General features: G+C 43.6%; 2 protein-coding genes across 9 annotated transcripts in view; both read left to right on the top strand.

The window, feature by feature from the left end:
• The window catches only part of SCT (secretin), an 18,925-nt gene extending 18,229 nt beyond the window's left edge, over positions 1-696 (top strand). For all 5 annotated transcript variants that reach the window (XM_027804171.2, XM_055722536.1, XM_055722535.1 and 2 more), the window contains one exon: positions 246-696. In XM_027804171.2, coding sequence (XP_027659972.1) covers positions 246-357 — 112 coding nt within the window. In that variant the 3' untranslated portion in view covers positions 358-696. The remainder of the gene's footprint in view (positions 1-245) is intronic.
• Positions 1-18,443, top strand: part of CDHR5 (cadherin related family member 5) — a 20,593-nt gene extending 2,150 nt beyond the window's left edge. For 2 of the 4 annotated variants that reach the window (XM_027804166.2, XM_027804165.2), the window contains exons 2-14: positions 2,064-3,160; positions 4,052-4,102; positions 4,437-4,529; positions 4,655-4,753; positions 6,155-6,265; positions 6,620-6,796; positions 7,205-7,295; positions 8,878-8,975; positions 9,756-9,962; positions 10,978-11,094; positions 12,037-12,109; positions 14,561-14,712; positions 15,608-18,443. In XM_027804166.2, the coding sequence (XP_027659967.2) occupies positions 2,600-3,160; positions 4,052-4,102; positions 4,437-4,529; positions 4,655-4,753; positions 6,155-6,265; positions 6,620-6,796; positions 7,205-7,295; positions 8,878-8,975; positions 9,756-9,962; positions 10,978-11,094; positions 12,037-12,109; positions 14,561-14,712; positions 15,608-16,204 (2,427 nt within the window). In that variant the 5' untranslated portion in view covers positions 2,064-2,599 and the 3' untranslated portion in view covers positions 16,205-18,443. The remainder of the gene's footprint in view (positions 1-2,063; positions 3,161-4,051; positions 4,103-4,436; positions 4,530-4,654; positions 4,754-6,154; positions 6,266-6,619; positions 6,797-7,204; positions 7,296-8,877; positions 8,976-9,755; positions 9,963-10,977; positions 11,095-12,036; positions 12,110-14,560; positions 14,713-15,607) is intronic. The other 2 variants (XM_027804168.2, XM_027804167.2) reach the window with 2 other exon arrangements.

Raw genomic sequence — 18,443 nt, 5'->3', positions numbered from 1 at the left:
AGGAATAAGCTGGCCCTCAGTACCTCTTGTGCACATTGCCTAGAATAAATGGGGGTAATAACACCAATAGGGTTGCCTGTGCATTTGTGGGGTACCTGGCTGCAGATGGGTGTGACCTGGGTCCCTCTATCATACATCTGTTCCTTGGAGTCATCTTTGAGTTTTACAAGGTGGCCTTGTCACCCTTCCTGCAGTTCGTGTCCCCAGGAATAACAAACTATCACCCAATTTTTCCCTTCCAACAGCCACTCGGACAGTGATGCCTGGGAAGCGGCTGCAGTTACCAGCCAGTATGTTTGCCCCATCACTAAGCAGCTGGTTGCAGACATAAAGGAAGATGCAGACAGTTCTGACTGAAGGTGAAGGGAAAGAAACACCCAAGGAGACAGCTTTGCATGTATATAGCTTTGAAAATAAACAGGAAAGCTATTGAATTTGCTTTAGGAAAAACTTGTGAGATCAGCAAACATAAACAGCATAAATAAAAAAGCAGCCAAAACCCAATAAATCCTCTTAGATTATCAAGTGAAATGCATGTCAGTGTGAACTGCTGTCAGTAGATGGAGCCTGAATGAAGCACATCACTTCCACTTTGTGTTAGCATTTGGCTGCCTGCTTCTGAAGTCAAATAAAGATTTGTTAGCTATGTCTGTGCTTTGGCTACTCTTTGGGAAACAGTAACAATGATGGTACAATTTTTAGGTGTTGGAATATTAAGAATGCAGGTTGGGGGGGCGGGAAGTATTTTGCCAGGCTTCCCCAGTATAAGGCATGTTGGGACTAGCTGGAGTCCTTGGCCACATCTTCTGTGGCTGTGACTCAGGACTGCATGCAATCCAGCTGTAAAAAAAGGCCAGTATCGGGGCCTCTGTTTAGCAGAAACTTAGCCAGGTGCTAAACTCATTGCAAAGAAATGTACTGAGAGCTATGCAATGTAAATAAACACTGTAAATAGAGTTTCTACTCCACTCTGCCCCTGTATTTACTAGCCCAGCTTTCTCACAGCTGCTAAAGACAAAGCTCCACTAGAAGAAATATATTCCTACCATTTAATGAAGTTTCTGTTTTATTCCTGCACCATGCTGCTTGGCAGATTCCCTACTCTGACAGAACAGCAACTCTACCTTCCCTTAAAAACCAACAGATTTTGAAAAGCAGCTCTAAAATAAGGTGCATTCAGCTGCAGTCGTGGCTGCCTACCGCAGAACTTCTCAGTCCATCCCTGCACCATCAGTTGTCACCATTTATGCTGTGTACCTGACATCTGTGAAGAAGCTAGTTGCTCTTAAATGTTCACCTAAGCACCCATTCCCTTACTGTGATGCTGAGAGGCTGTTCTCTGGACCATGGCATTTATTTCGGTCTGTAGGAAATCTCTGCTAGGAAAGAGACTTCTTGGAGGACTTTTGGAAGGAGTGTTGACAACCTGTATGTTGTTAAGCCACTAACAGCTATTTGGCTAAAAGGTAGCATCTAAGAACTTTCTGAAATCAATTGGGAGTTTAAAAGGAACAGTGAGAGAAGCTGTACCCTTTTTCCTCCTATAAAATGGGTAAGTTGAAAACAATGGTGTTTCTTTGCTCAAGTGGCCAAATGTCTTGCCCCATGATATTTGGCTTGTGAAAATTTACTTAGAAAAAGGCAGAACAAAACAGCAGAATATCACGCTATTGAGGCTTCGGAAAACTGCTGAGATGTAAATAATTGGAGCCTAGATGGAGATTCTGGGGAGCATCCCTACAAAGAGCCACTGCCAGGCACTGACAGAAGGAGACAGGTGTCCCTACAAAGTTTCTGAGCAACGACTGGGCTGCAGCTGAGCCCAGTCGCTGTCTCTGGATCCACTCTGCTCACCTTGTGAGGATACTGTCACGTATCTGGGAATAACATGAGGGTTGTAGAAACATAACTGGTTATCTCAACCCAAGGACTTACACAGGCCCTAGCTCCTTCCTTTACCATCCAGACAAAAGAGTGGCCAAGATGGCTCTTTCCTGAAACCTTTGTCTTTTCCAGAAATAAGACATCTGAGAGCTGGCTTTTTAATTTATTTTTTTTTAAAGCTGTTTTTCAGGAACAGCATAACAGACTGCAACTAGAAGAGAGAAACCATAAGTCATGGGCTGGAGAACAAAACCTGTTACAGAAGAGAATGTGGACCATGAAGAAAAGGTCTGGCTAAAATAAATAAGATATAGTTGGTATAGTAGCATCATTATGACTTTTTCCAGGAAATGATCTAACCAAAACACACCCTCTCCCTGGCACATTGGAAACATAAATTTGCCTGCTTCCTCCTCACTGGGAGAGGCTGAAGTATACAGACAGCTTCCCAAATGTCAGCCCTTATCCTCCTTCATGTTTATCTCAGGGGGCTTGCCTCTGAATTCTGAAATGCTTCAAATCTATCCTTGTTGCTACAGAGAGTTTAGGATAGGAAAGACCCAGGAACAAAGCAGAAACAGGAATTTATGCGTCATCATGTTCCATGACCAGTAAATATCTTTCAATAAGTCATCCAATGAGGCAAAGAGGCAAAGGTTGAACTGCAGTAATCCACTCCAGCCAGCCAATGGTTTTGGCCTTTACGAAGCAGTGAATGCAGAAGATGGTGCTGGGAGAAACAGGGAGAGAAGACCAGCTTAATCAGAAGCATTTTTTTTTCAACAACTGGCAGCTCACCATGGCTGTTTCTCACTGGCTCCTCACTGCTATGCTCTTTCTGCTGCTCTTCGTAACACATGTTTCAGCACAGCAACAAGGTAAGCTCTTGCAGGAGGTCCGTGACCACAGAAGAATAACCCCCCGGGCGGCAGCAGCTTGCACCATAATAAGTGGGAGATTTTTACCTTCTTACTCCAAGACAGCTTTGTTCAACAACCTTCTCTCCAAGGGTAACCAAAGGGGTCTCAGGTCTCACTCAACTCTGTCAGAATGTGAATCCCTGGGCAATTTTGTGTCTAATTTGTGTGTTTTTCCAGGGTGTTCTGTGAGTAATAGAAACCCAAGCATTTATGAAAATAACCCTCTTGGCTACGTGGTGACCACTATCCGTGTGGAACCAGGCTTCACTGTAATGATTGATCCTTCTTCCCCCGACCACAGTTTTTTCACTATAAAGGGGTCTGAGCTACAGCTGAGCCGAAGTGTGGACTATGAGGTAAGTCTTTAGCTAGCAGGCTGCCCGAATGAGACAGATAAAGCTAGGATGCAGTAAGTTTCAACCTGGGGTCTTGGACTTTCAGATATTCGTAAGGCATTTCTAAAGGATCTAGGAAATAACATTGAAAAATAAAGCTATTTCAGCTGGGTTTGAGTTCACTGCTTGTGGAGATCAGCCCTTCCACAAGCAGAGTATTGGGAGGAGGGGGATGCATGGTGTGCTTGCTGTGACCTTCTTTCAATTAACCTGTATGAATTAAAGCAAGGGAAGTTTTAAAGCCAAAAATGTGGCAACTGTAGTGTTCAAAATGATCCCTGTTTGCTTCTAGAAAACACAGCTTTGAGCAGTGAGGTGATCTTGTGTGAAGGCAGTATAAAAGGTCAATGTGTTCATTTAGGTTGCTGCTAAATTATTTTACCTTCCTGGAGTGCTCTGTACACAGCCACAAGCATCCTTAAGCTGTCTTTCCCCTAATGTAAAAACCCACATTTATTTGGCTGAAGAACAGCAGACAGAGTTAACACCCTACAGGCAACACTGTACTTGCTGCATGGTACATTTCTGTTTCATTCAATTTAAAAAGAAATCTCTATTTGAAGTCACCTGAACTGCAAGAAAATGGCCGAATAGCTCTGCTGACATGTTACAGGAATTACAGGGAGAGAAGCTGGAGTATAGGTCTGCTTTGACTCCATCGTAAACAAGATTCCAGTGCTGATGGAGGGCTGTAAAGGAAAGAAAAGAAAAGTTAGATATGTCTGAAAACAAGATAAAGCCCAGTACCATTTCTGATTCAGCAATGCATGTATTTGTCTCATTTACTTTAGAAAGATTTGGTACATTTTGACTTGTTTCTACAATTGCTGGGGTTTTGTTTTTTGCATACAGAAAGACACCTTGCTGATGGTGGACCTGATTTGTAAGAACACTGCTGGGCAGGTGAGTGCTCTTCCAGTGCTCTCAGCCCTGTTACAATATACTGCAGGGCAGCACGTACTTCCCTCCATTTTTCCTAGTCCACAGACTGGGATGAGATGTCCTTTTCTTTGTGGATGTACACACCCTCTCAACAAAGAGAGAGCACCCAAAGCTCTGTGAATGAGGAGGGGGTGGGAACAAATGCACAACCCTCCACACACTGTGGGTGCTGCGAACCCCAGCCCCATCCAGCTGTGCTCCTTTCACCATCCCCTCTAGTCATTCTGCAAATCAGGATCAGCTCCTAACAGTCTTTATTTTTGTCTTTGATTCTCTCACTTTACTCTTTCTGCAGAGTGATTATTTGCAGATTTTAGTGACCATTCTCAACGTGAACGATAACAGCCCAGTGTTTAAGCAAATGAATCTCACCAAAGTTGTCCCTGAGGTAAACATTTTATGGAAGTGAAGGGGGCACTGGGTCACCCAGTGCTGTGGGACTAAGAAAAGGTTAGCAGGGAGAAGTCTTCAGCCCATTTCACAAAGAGAATAACCAGAGCAACTTTGTTTCAGGATACAAAAGTGAATGCAACCATTGTAGCCCGTGAAGATTTAAGTGCTAGTGATGCTGACCTGGACATCATCTTTTATGAACTTACAACAAAATTGCCGGTGAGCATCTTTGGGGAAAAAATGGTAGCTCTGGAGAAGTCTTTGTTTTTAATTCAGAAGAGTCCCAGCTTTGAGGGAAGGTATTGCACTGTATTGCATTTAGTTCCCTGACAGCTTCTGGAAGCCGTACAGCTGTTGCAAAAATCAAATGTTTGTTTTGTTAGCAGAACAGTGCAACCAACATGTCAGATACTGAATTGTTTTACTGCTCACACTTTTATTACACTGTACAGATTAAACTTTCATCTAGGATACTCTGAGCCATATGGTCCAGGGAAGCCTTCTTGGGATGGTCTGTAAACATATCAGGAGATACCTTTGTACCTCACAGAGTTTAGAATTGTGCTGAGTTGGATAGGGAAAGGAGTTATTGTCCTGTTTGCCAACAGTGCCCATGCAGAGGGGAAATAACATGAGCTGCCCAAGATCACACAAGAAGTCCTTTGCAAAGCTAAAGACAGACTTCACTTTCCCCGGATTCAAGTTTAGTGCCTTTGTTTATTTGCTGTTAAGGGGTTTGCTTGGTAAACATGGGAAATTGACTGTATGCACAGTTAAATGGATGCCAGCCTAGAGTGCAAGGGCCTGATGGAAACAAAACCAAAACCAACCAACCAACCAACCAACCAAAAAAGTAATTAAAAGAATAACAAAATTTATATCTACATTTAAAAAAAACATTGTGGAGTGAGCAGGCAGTGTCTAATATTCTGCTGCTATTACCTCCATAACTCCAGGGGTGTGAAGGGTTGTGAACAGAAACCACGAGTTTTTGAATTTCAGCTCTAGGGTAAGACTTTTCCCTCACATTGGTGTAAATTCAGAGGGATTTAGAAATGCAGAGGAATTCTAGTCAAGACATAAGATTAAAGGAGAACCAAAGCAAGTGTAGAAGGCTATAGAGTAAAATGCAATGTATGTTATTTCAATTTGGCTTTATAGTTGCTTCCAAAGTTCAGCTGTGCTAGGCTAAGGCAAGTGATCTTGACGGTTCTCAGAGGCTAAGCTGTCTTTGATCTGTTTTGTGCATGGATGTGAGATTTCTTGGCTGTCATGGACCCAAAATCAAGTAATGTTGGCAACCTGTTGAATGTAGGAAATAAATGAGGTAAAAGATTTCACCCAATACCTGCTGAGTGGGTAAGCAGGCAAAGCAGGGGATCTTGGAGAATAAAACTCATGGGAACACAAACAAACTTTTCTGACAAGCTAGGCAACTCCTGCGTGCAATACCAAAGATTAAATAGTTCTAGCATTCTCACACTGCACACACCCCACCCATCCAACCCAGGTCCCCAGGATTAAAGATCTTGACTGGGATCACAAACACAGCAATGAGTAGTATTTTGGACAGTTCTGTGACCGAGATTGCTAGCGGGTTTTTCCTTTTCCCCCTGCCAGGGCACAGATGGTTATTTTGCCATAAAAGGAGTTAACAACCCAGAAATTTATTTACAAAAATCATTGGACTATGAGAAATTTAAATCGACAATGTTGGTTTTGTATGCAAGGGTAAGTTCTTCAGGAGGAAAAAACGCCTCATTTGCCCCAGTCTCTCATAATTGAAAAGTAAGTATGAATGGGGAATCTCTGGGATGGCAGGAGGGAGGGTGGACACTGAGGGAGGTGAATTTGGAGCAGCCTTCCACCCTCCACAATTACACAGTGATAGACTACTTGCATACAGTTCACCTATGTCAGCAAAATAAGATAATTCACTGCTTTAGCTAATCTCACATAAACTGCTAAGCCTTTGACAGAATACAGTCAAGACAGCTAAAAGACCCTGGCCCACTGGCTTTTGCAGATGTGTTCTTTTGGCAATAAAACTTGCATCTCATGAGTATGCTTTGCCTTTGAGTACAGGACAGGCCTGTGGGCAGCCCTGACACCACCAACACAGCTACCACAACAATAAATGTATTTATTGAGCAAGCTGACACCAAACCACCATGGTTCCTACCTTGTACCTTCATTAACACAGAAAAGAGCATTTGCATCAGCAGACCCTATACTGGGCGGATCAATATCTTCGAGATGGCGGTAAGCAGGCATGATCAAGCAGTATCCTTGATGCTATTCTCAAACAGTATCCAGATGCTATTTCCAGTGGGTAGTGCCTAATAATTTCCATGAGCTCACGCTGACCTCCAGTCGTAAATGCAGATGGTTCAGCATGACAGGGAGCTTTCATCATCCTGGAAAGTGGAGGTTCCCCTACCCCAGGCAGCGCTGCTTATCCTTGTTCCTGCAGCACATCACAGGAGAGGCAGGAGCTGGAAAACCCTTTGCTCTAGGCTATCTTACCTCTGCCCTGTTACAGCCATCTCCCAGCAATAAATGCCATTCTGCCCAGACAAAAGCACCAGAGCCACATTGGGATGGGAGAATGCTGCAAACGCTAATTTGGTGCTGTAGTGTGGCACGTAATGCTTTGCCTTGTTATTGCAGATGGAACCACTCATCCTGGAGCCAGGGCCTATCTATGCTATTGATCCTGACTACACTTTAAATGAAAAAATCGTGTACAGCATTGTTGGTGGTGAGTAGAAGTCATCACCTTCCACAAACTGGATTGCTCATATGTCCTCTGCATTACCTGCCAAGAGGAGATATGTTTCAGAGCACTTGAGAGTTGAGGGCCTGAGGATTTGCCCTTCTGTTTCTGCCACAGAAACCTAAATAGAACCACAGAATAGAAGAAACAGACTGTGCAGAGAGGAAGAAAAAGAGAATTACAGTCCCACAAACCAATCACAATGAAATCTGTTTCAAAAGGACTTTGTTTTTTGGGGAGGAGAGACATGTTTTATCTTAACGATTTTAGGCTTGATTTTGCTAGTCTGGTCACACCACTTTCATTCAGTCTTTGAGCTGAACCCGAAATTCCCACATCATCAGCATATCTTCCGTTCATTGTCAAGAATTATGTTTTTATTCCCCAGCACATTGTCACTATCTAATCTGCCCTGTTTAAGTCTTGATTTCAAAGAGATTACTTGAATACAGTCAACTGATTGCCCTATCATTGACTGGGCCATTTATTTCAATCAAATGATTTATTCTTTTTGTTGTTTTTTTTTTAACAATAGTGGGGTTTTGAGTAACTATCAAGACAAAGGTAGATCATATTGGCCAGGTGGAGGGATCACTTATTCATCTCCCTTTATCTATGCCAGATGGCACCACATCTGTGAATGTCCTTCTGATAATAAATACATTAAAGAAACCTAAATTCCACAGGCATTTTGGATCTAGCATGTCCTCCCTACCCTACAGTCAACAGGGAACCCCAGACTGGGGGGTCCTTGTCTAAATACAGCCTGCAGTGTCTCAGAGTGAGGAAGAGAACTGAAAATTTTCCTTATATTTTAATGTATATCCAACATATATGTTCTTAGGATTCAAACACAGATTAGAGATGTAGGAAGCTGATTTCTACCCCTACATTGATACCAGGAGGTTTCTGTGTCTAGGCTCCTTCTGTAGTTAGGAGACAGAAATAAGCATTTCCAGTGCAGAATGTAGCTCATGTTGAGGCCAATGTTCACAGTAAGTTGGACAAATCATGCACCGAGATGTTTTCTTTTCACAATATTGGTAAAAATATCAGGTACAGATGTCATCTCTTTAGATGCCTAGAACTATTAAAGTCAAATCCCCACTCAACTCTTCTTTGTAGATTGTTTTCTTGCCTTTAAAATAGGAATAATCCTTCCCTTATGTCTCCTGAAGTGCAGTGTGTGTTCGGTTAGTGTTTGGGTTCAGGTTAGGGTTAGGGAACTGGAGACCTCTAGTCCTAAAATTGCACCAGCGTCTCTAGGCTCTAGGCATTCAGTGGAATTTAAGCTGGCTATATCTGGGCCTAGGCACTGAAAATGCAAACTGTTTCTGCCCTACCTCATCTAGTTGGGTTCACACACATCTTCTCAACTCTTTTTGTCTGTTGAGACCCTCTGAATCCCCGGGGCAGCACTCCCAGCCCTTGAAGCAGCCAGGCAGGCAAGGAAAACTGCATTATGCCCTGGAGCTATTGTCACTAAGATGTGAAAAAATGAATCAATGAGCTCCAGGTCACCTTATGAAGGTATCTGATAACTGAATAGTTTTTCCATTTTCTTTAGGGGATACAGACAAAGTATTCTCAGTGGATGCAAACACAGGGAATCTAACTATGAACAAAGTAGCAACTGCCCCAGACTCATACATACTGCAAGTCATGGTAAGTCTGATGATGTCGCAGACAGCAAGCCAGCATAGCTGGCTTTCTCGGAAGCAGCAGTCTTGATGTGACAGGAGTCAACTACATTAATAATCACTCAGTTACACCCTTCCTTTTGGAAGTGCCTGGTCTTCTAAGACCAGTGTCTTGTATCAACTTCCTTGCAGAAGAGGCATTTTCCCTTATGTGTGGGTTGCAACATCAAAGCTAATTAACTGAATCACTACATCCTGCTGAGTTGAAAGTATGGAGGAACGTAACTGGAAGGCTTTCTTTAGGCACGACTGGAGCTTGTGTTACAGTAGTTAATGTAACTTAACTCTAGAGGCAAGCTCCTCTTTTGGCTACAGCTCATGAGGAAAGGAGAGAGTTAAAAATCACTTCCTGCACATACATACCCAGGAAGATATGGACCTTCAGGCAGTAACTGAACTGACTCAAACTCTCACAAAGATGAGCAGACTCTGCCTGCTGGTGCCGGAATCTCACTGCTTTGTACTGGAGCATGACAATTTTCCAGATGTGGCCCTTATGGAGGGTCATATCTAGACTTTGGGGCTAGACCAAGACTGGTTGGAGGGCCAAAAGCAGAAGCAAGCTAAAACACAAGGACTCCAAACCACAAGGCCACCTGTGACAGGCCTGGCTTAAAGCTCACTGAAAATGATGGAAAGAATCCCATGGGTTGCAATGGGCTTCAGATCAAGCCTGTTCTTTTATGTCTCGTCACTAACAGGAAAAGGCTAGCATCTCTCTCTCTCTTTCTTTCTCTCCCACCAGGCCACCCAGGTCAACAACATACAGAAATACTCTGTAGTCAGTGTAGAAATTAAGGTCATCAATAAAAGTTATTATCCACCGTACTTTGCGAGCAGTATCTACCACGGGACAGTATTTGTTGGTCTGGCCCCAAGAAGCTTTGTCTTCCAAGCTGGTGATCCTTCAAGGCCCCTGATGATAACAGCAGCGGATGATGATTTCCCTGACGTAAGAAACTGAAAATGCACTGCATTCTTTCTCACTGCTTTAGACTTAAAGCAGAACTCTAGTGTTCTGTATTATAATTCCACATAGACCAAAACCGCTTTTGGTGTGATATAATGTGGAGAAGCTGCTGGACTCCTCTCTTCCAAAAGGCAGTCCCACACAGATCTATGTAGGTGAGCTGATCTGCTGCAAAACAGCATGCCAAGTAAAGCCAACAGTTAGCAGATACTGTGAACAGGTCCACATCTGAATTAGGGATGGGTAAAATGTTTCCTTGAAGAGTTCAGTGTGGCAGGATCCCAGGTGGAGGTGTCCTCTGTCTGCCAGGTCAGGGAAAGCTATTTGTGGACTGGCCTGGGAAGAGGAGCTTGTCCAAAGACAGTAGACTAGCAAAGACCTGCAGTCCTGGACTAGAAATTGCTAACCTTCTCCCTGTAAGGACTCATTTTGAAAGAATAATTCCTGGACAACGAACGTACTGGTAGAGCGAAAGGGCAAGAACTTTACTGATGAGCCATTCCCATCCCACCCTATTAAATAAAGAAAATGGTGCTAGTTTTATTGATGCCAAGGCTTCCATAAAAGGACTGGGGACCCAGAAGAGGAATAAAAGCCTAAACACAAAGGAAAAAATTGTGCAGACCTCCATACAAGTATAATTCTCCATGTACATCCTCCTTTGACATTGTATTAAAGGCAGAACTGATCAAATTTACAAGGTCCCTTGCACAGATATGTTTTTCTTGGGCATATACTAAAGATGCCAAGACAAGCTGGGTAAGACCTGGGTTTTTTTTGCAGGCAACAATTTTAGGATACATTCTTGAACCCTGAGCAACAGGGTGAACACAGTTGAGTTCAGCCTTTCTCACGTCCTCAGTCCAAATTTATTTATTGCACTATACACCAGCTCATACTTCAGGTGTATTTGATGAATCTTGCCAGTGGGTAGTTATGAAGATGCATGCAAAGCACAAAGAGTGTGGTTTAATCATTTACTCTTCTGGCTTTTCAGAAATTCAACCCAAACATTGAGTACTACATAAAAAACAGCACCGATTTCATCATAACAAAAGACGGACTCATCCTGACAAACATGATGCTGCAGTCACCGGGAACTGTAACCATTGAGGTAGGGTAACCATTTCTTCATTATCTTGCCACGGTTGTGGAAGGAAGGGATAGTTTCTAGTAGGGAAGCACCAAGGGTGGAATTCCATTAGGTAAGGGATATAATGAAAGGACAGTCCTTGCCCCAACCCTTTGCATCGTAACTGCATTGGAATGGAGGGACATGAAGTGATAGCAAACTTACTTTGTGTGATACAGGCTGTATCTGGTGCTAGCTGTAGAATTGTTTCTCCAGTCCTGTGGAAAATATCCCTGGAGACAAGCACAAAGTCAGCTGGGGAGATTTTAGGAGCCCCCCTCCCACATTCTAATTCTGATTAACAAAAAAAGGAAGGTGAGTAAGTGGGTAGGAGGTTGACGTATAGGTATGGGCAGGGTATGATTGCTGGCATATACCCCAGCCCCAAACTTGGAAATCCTTTGGTAAATCCAGTAGATTTTTTGCTCAGGTCAAAGTAAGTAGTTAATAACTTTAGACTTTCTAAGAAGCTAGATGTTCACTTTGTCCATCTGCCTGCCAGCAACAACTGGCTCTCTAAAACTTGCATAGCACAATGCTGTGCCTGATGGAGCAGTCTGAACCAGCTTGACTATAGCATAGTTTTAGCTACATGGGAGAGACAGGTGCTAACACATGCTGCTGCCTGCCCCACACTACCTCATTATCTGTGTACAGCACTGTGCTGCAAACTTGTACACAAGTGATGCACCTGGTTCTGGCCCACGACAGTGAATCATCAGAGCTTTTCCTTCTCTCTGACCAGATTGTCCAGCTATAATGCAGGCTATTATGAGGATGCATACATATATATGCAGGGCTATTGTGAGGCTGTGGTGAGGATATGGACAAGATACTTCGCCCACAAAGGGCCCACCACATATCCTGAGAGTAAGCTGGAGACCTAGGAAGTCTCTAAGCTATCTCTTTCCCATGTTCACATAGGCTGTTGGAAAAGATGTGGTGAGCCTGCAGGAGGCGAGCACTGTAATCATGGTAGAGGTCATCCTTGCCACAGGTAGGCTGGGTGTCTGTTTTCTGCTTTGTGGAGATGACGGGGGAGTCTTTTCTACTTCTGTGGGCAAACTGGCAATGACAGGTCACACACTGAAGTCTGTGGACTGGGGCTGAGGCCAGCCACATACCTACAGGAGGTTCTGTGGTGGCTATAAGAGAAAACAAACAACATCCTTATGATGTGGTCACCACACACCTCAAACAGCCTCCTGAGACTTTAAGTAGTGACATGTGTTGTAGCATCTTTTCTTGTTACTCCAAAGCTAATTCTGTTTTATGGGTCAGAAATAATCCAGGATGTCTTATCATGGCAAGGGAGATGACCTGACACCTCGGTACATCACTGCTCCTTTTCAGCTAAAAATAGAGAAAACTGCAATGTTATTTCCCATCTTATGCACAGCAGACAGAGGTTGGCACACTCCCACAAAGCCAGGCATCCTCATGAGCCAAGGCATTTTCTGCTCGTCAGGTCAAGCTCTTATACTCCAAGATTTTAAGGTCTTACCAGGAGAAATGATCCATGAGAAATAAGATAGACATGAGGCTACATAACCCTCCAGCTATCATTTGGTTTTGTTGACATAAAAATAGCTTACACTTCCATACTTCATAGAAATGACTTTTAAATAGGTGTTATAAATTAGTTAGATTTGAAGCTTATGAAACATCTTGTGCTTTGGATTAAGATGAGCCAATATCATGCATTTTCACATCAGGATAGGCAGATAATGCCTAGACTCCATTGGTTTCTACATGATGATGTGTGATTGCAGTTCCTAGTTGGTGTCTTCTATTACTTCACCCTCTTATTACCACCGTTGTGGGGATTTCAGGAGGAAAAAATCGGGGTCCTGAGTGTAAATTTAGATTCCCTAAAGGTAATGTCGCTTCACAGCTAAAAATGATGACTGCATAAAAATCACCTAAACCCAGTTTAATGGCACAGTTCAGCTCAGCAGAAAGCTGGTTCAGGTGTCAGTACATGGAGCTGTAAATGCTCCAAACAGATGTACTAACACCTCTTTTAAACTTTTAAATTTAACTTTTAAATGTTGCCCTTGCTATTTAAACCACACAAAATAATTACGCTGGTGACTATGCAAAAAAGTAGATTGAAATTACAGAGTGGCTCAGAACCTATCAGAGGAATTTTGTTTTATTCCATACTGTAGCCAGCACCCAGGAATGGCCTAAACAGAGCAGAGATTACCACGTGCCCAGCCAAGCTGTAGGATATTTAACCCTCGGCTCTACGAAGTTGTGTTAAGGATTGTGTGTGCGATGGGTTGGAGAGTGCTTTACTGAGCATTCCAATATCCAGGGAGAAACTAGAGTTGTTTTTAATACACTGTCCCCTTCTGGGAAGTGGTAACTGTACATTGGCCTCTAGTTTATGAGATACCAGTGCCAGACCCAGCTCACATCAGTCTCAGGTGAGTCATTCCACCAAGGTAAGGTAGTTTTCACAGAGGCACTGCATGCTGCACAGCACAGGAATTAAGGGTGGTGGAGTTTCCCATCAGCTCTGTGAGCTGTGGCTTCCTAGGAGACAGGTGTAAGGAGCAAAAATTCACTGAGGTCCTAAACCCTTATCAGTGTATTAATGATAAACTGAGGGTGTAACCAAATGTGGAGGGAATACTCAAAGTCCATTGTCATAAACAGGTCAGCAGGAGAACAAAACCATGTTCCATTAATGATTAAACTTTAAAGAGACTAATTTACAATACAAAATGAAGCTAGAAAACTAAGAATATCACAGAAAACAACAAGCAAGCTGATTAACCCTGAGGAAGTTACTGTCTTTCCACTATAATGTTGATGTCTATACAAATCTGCTTACACCAACCTGTGGCTGAAAGCATAAGCCACTCTGTGAAGGCTAGTCTATACTGCTACAGCTACAAAAGGGCAGGAAAAAGTATCCTGTCCTCCTGTTTCTTCTTATGCTTCTTTATTTCTTATTTTAATGTGCTCATCACTATCAGAGGTGATGTTCTGGATTAAAGGAAGCTTTGCGTTTTCAGACACATAATGTACAAACACAGCTCATTTTTGCATTCTGGTGTAAATGGGTGAAGTGGGAAAGTAAAAGACCTACTTAGCTTTACTCTTTGTAACATCTGCTTGCCTAATACAGTCATGTATATATTATCTTAGTTAAATCATGGAGTAAAAAATCATCTGTAAATGGATGCTATTTCCACTTCATGTAGCTTGTTGGAAGTTATAATATTCTGTGACTGTTCACCTTAAAAAAGCCCTCTGCTTTTAGGAAAGCAAACAAATGGCCTCTGTGGTATTAAATATATGACTGTCACATTCTGCAGCATAGGATGCTTCTTTACCCTTGAAAAACTGGTTGGAGCTTCTCCCACAATGAAATGCTGTGTTAGAAAAGCAGGCTGCTATTTTTAGGCTTTGTAACACTTTTTTGTTTTTCTTGTAGTTGTAACCTCCTCTGATAAGATACACACTGCTCAGGATATGAGTCTCTTAGGTGGTACACTAGCAGCACTGCTATTAATTGCCTTAGTCTTCCTTGGAGTGATGATACATAAACGGTATGGAAAAGCAGTCACATACCTGGTAAGGAAAAAGGTAAGTGACTTGTTTGTACCTGAATTTCTTAGTTAGGAAGTGGGATCTGAGGAGGTTCTGAAGTAGGGATGGGCTGTCCAAATACTACAGATACTTGTGTGAAGGTGATGAATCATTCCTGAGACAATGCTTGCAAAGGTAGCATCACTTTGATGTTGTTTGCTGTTGTTTTTTTCCTGCCACCTGAGGCTGGAGCTGTATGGTAGATGATGAGCAGAAACAGAAAGGAGACAACCACAGCTCCATGGATGAATGTGAATGAAAATACAGGATGAATGTGACACATATCAGAGGTAGTCTCTGAAAAACCTGTGTCTGTGCTATAAACCACTGTTCATCCTCCCTCTATAGTAAAAGGAGAGGAAGGTCCCTTCATATCCTATACTAAAGCTTGGGCTTAGGCAGTTGTCTTGCACCTGAGCTGTTTACTTTTGGTGCTCTCAAGTCCCTGGCAGACTGCTTGCTTTGAAGTTCAGGGTGTAATTCATCTGACCAGATGCTGATCTTTGCCTGAGGATGGGACCATCAGGGGCCTAGGCTGCACTGACGACAACATGAGCCCAGAGCACATAGCTCAGGTGAATAACAATAGTCCTTCACCCTGAGATAAACCCCACTCCAGAGTAATATGTCACATGGGTGGGTACAAATTATTATACATTGCTGGTGTTCCTGGAATGGTGCCCATGCTTACCTGAAAAAAAAACCAGAAATGGAGTCAATAAAAAAATAGCTGTTCTAGGGAGCCATATCTTTCCCAGGCTTTAAATAGGTCTAACTGCAAAACAAGCTGAAGCTTTCCTGAGCAGTAGCTCAGTCACTTCAGCCAGCCCTTTCCCCCTGCCCCCATTTCTTTTCCTTTCACTGCAATCACAAGGTATCTCTCCTCCTGTAGTTCTCCAAGGAAATCTCTGGGGATTACCAGAACAAATCTTACCAGCAAGATGAACACCCAGATGTAAGCAACAAAGCTCCAGCTTTGCACCAGCATGAGGTGTCAGAAAATGGCAGAGTCCAGCTGATGACACATGTGCTAGAGCAGCCAGCACTTTCCTTGCCCTCTTCCAATGCAAAAAAAATTGATAGCCTCCCAAAGTCTTCTCTAGCTTCCACCACCATCTTTGACCAGGAAGAGAAAGAGGAAGAAGTGGAAGAAGAGACTCAGCATGAGAAAGAAGTGAAGTCTATCCTCAAGACAGACAGGCATGTGGCAGATGATGGCTACAAAGCTGTGTGGTTTAAGACTGATGTGGATCCAGATGCTGGAGAGAGGGTTCAAGTGATTGAGGACAATGCAGCAGATGGTGATGATGACAGTGACCAAGATTTGCAGAAGAATGAAGAGGAGGAGGAAGAAGATTATGACAAGGACGATCACCACAGAGGAATGGGACTGTCCTTTGCCTCAGAGAGCTCATCACTCCCAGATGCAGAAGTGATAGTCAACATGTCTCTCACAGATACAATGACACAAGATGACACTGATGGATAATGGAAACTGGCCTGTACTCCCCCGCCCCAAAAAATGGGGGAATCTCAGCTGCCTTGCTGATGTGAAGCCCATCTTTCTGCTCAGTAGGGGAAACCGGAATGCAGGAGGACAAGGCTGCCTGTCCTACTTGCCTGAATGCAGCGATTAAAGCTGGAAGAGATTACAGCTAATTCAATCTTTTAGAGACCCTAAAATATCACTTAGGATTTTGGCGGGGGACACACACATCTCATCTCTCCACCTTCCTGCCTGTTCCCCCTGGGGCCCCTTAGATCACATTTTGCAAACTGGCTGCAGGTACAGCAGAGATGTAGCTAAAATGACTTTGAAGCAGTTCGCAATAGCGGTTCAGTTACACAGCCCAGTGTTCCTCTCATCTTGGTGGGTAAATAAGCCAGCACGGACTGCTTGGCTGCCAGTGTTTTAGGGTGTTACACTTTGATGCTGGATGTAGGGTGTAAGCCAGTGCAAGTCACCCTGACCCTGTGACTGTATCCAGGAGCTCACTTCAGGGCTTGGCTCTGCTCTTCACTGTGCCAGGCTCTGTGCTCCCAGCACAAGCAGCTGGCATGTCCCACCATGGTCCTCGTCCTGTCAGCAGCCAGGAGTTTACACGCTCAGAAGCTGCTGTTTCTTCCATCACTGGTTAGCAAGGACTGATCACATGTTCTTTACTGAAGGACTTTGTCATCAATTTTTCTATGTCATAAAACCATTAATTGTGCAGTACTTTAGCTGTCTGTCTCCTATCTGTCAAGGAAAAGAAGAGCTCCTGCCAGGACCTGCCAATAAAATGCTGGAGTATTTCTAGCTCTCTGGGCAGCGATGGGTATCATTCCAGAGGTGCTGGATGTGGGGTCAGCGCATTGTTTCCCCTTGTTTCCCCTGCCCAACAGGGCTCAAGGTGCCACTTCTATTGCTGCTGCTGAAGGTGGAGGTCAGCATTGCCTCCAGGTGCCAGATGTCACCTCCATTTCTCTGCTTCTCTGTCATCTCGGGTGCCAGCCCCTTTGCATACCACCTTTCTCCATCCATGGGGAGCCCAGCAGGCTATTTTGCTGGTAAAATACCATTCTTCAAGTTTCACCTACAGCCGAGATGCAGCCTGAGAGCAGAGGTGGTTCATTGAGAGCAACTCAGCTCTGCTGTGCTCAGCTTACGAGTCCAGGCTTGAGCTAGAAAGCCTGCTGATCTCTGGGTTGACTTCATGCAGTGACAGCAGCATAGTGTGCTGGACACCTCCTCCCTCAATTCTCCCTCATCTTTCAGCTTTATTGTCTTCCATTATGGTCCTGCCATAAAGCCCAAATTCAGCAAAGTGAGCATAGCATTTTAAGGTAGTATGAGGAGTAAAGTGTTTAATGCTTTTGTCTAGATTTACATATCCCATCAACTAATCTCTTTCCCCAGCTGGCACCCAAAAGCTGGGCTGATTTCCACTGGCTAAGAATATGTTTGTACGCATTCACATCTTCTGATCTATCAGCACAAAATTAAGCCCCTTATCTCATTTTGGGACTAGCTACAGAGCAGACATGGGCTGTTGAGCGTTTTACTTCCAGTAAAAAGCTCAGGAGTGTCTAAGACAGGGATGCAGCAGCAGAACCTTGGGTCACTAATGTTTATCTGACATTCCCATCTTAGCACAACAGCACAGGATTGCAACAAGATAAGTCTCATGGTACAGAAGCAAAACCAATAAATAATAATCCTGCCTTTTCCTTGCAAGCCAATCTCCACATTGCTGCCATTACTCCAGGCAAACTCTTGAGAGAAGGAAACCAATGTATGCCTGCTGGGATCCACACGTACACCACAGCACAAATGATTCCAAGGATGCTTTTATCCTCTTGGTCCATACTTCATCTCTGTACATGTCCCTGTCCCAGTGATGCTGGTGCTAAGTTCTGCTCTCCTTTCTCCAAGGAGTGCTGCTTTTGCTGTGTGGACTTCAGGATCTGCACTTTTGCTGAAAGTGGAGACTGAGATGTGGAAAGCTTTCTTTCTTACTGCAGTAAAGTTATTTGCCAAGAAATTACAAGCGTGGTTTGTCTGGAAAGAGAGGATGGGGAGTGTGCCATCTGCTTGTCACATAAGCATGACTCCTCCAGTAACTTAGGTTTATCTCCAGCAAACATTTCCCATAGGATTGTGAGAACTCTCCAGTAGCTGCTAATTGCTAGCCCAACACCTTCAGCCACCAGCAAGGGTGAACGTAGAGCCCAGCCTGCCCTCTGTG

Source organism: Falco cherrug, chromosome 10 (genome assembly GCF_023634085.1).
Source record: "Falco cherrug isolate bFalChe1 chromosome 10, bFalChe1.pri, whole genome shotgun sequence".
NCBI classification, from domain to species: Eukaryota; Metazoa; Chordata; class Aves; order Falconiformes; family Falconidae; genus Falco; species Falco cherrug.
The sequence above is the reverse complement of the archived record's forward strand: the minus strand, read 5'-3'. Positions and strand labels throughout refer to the sequence as shown.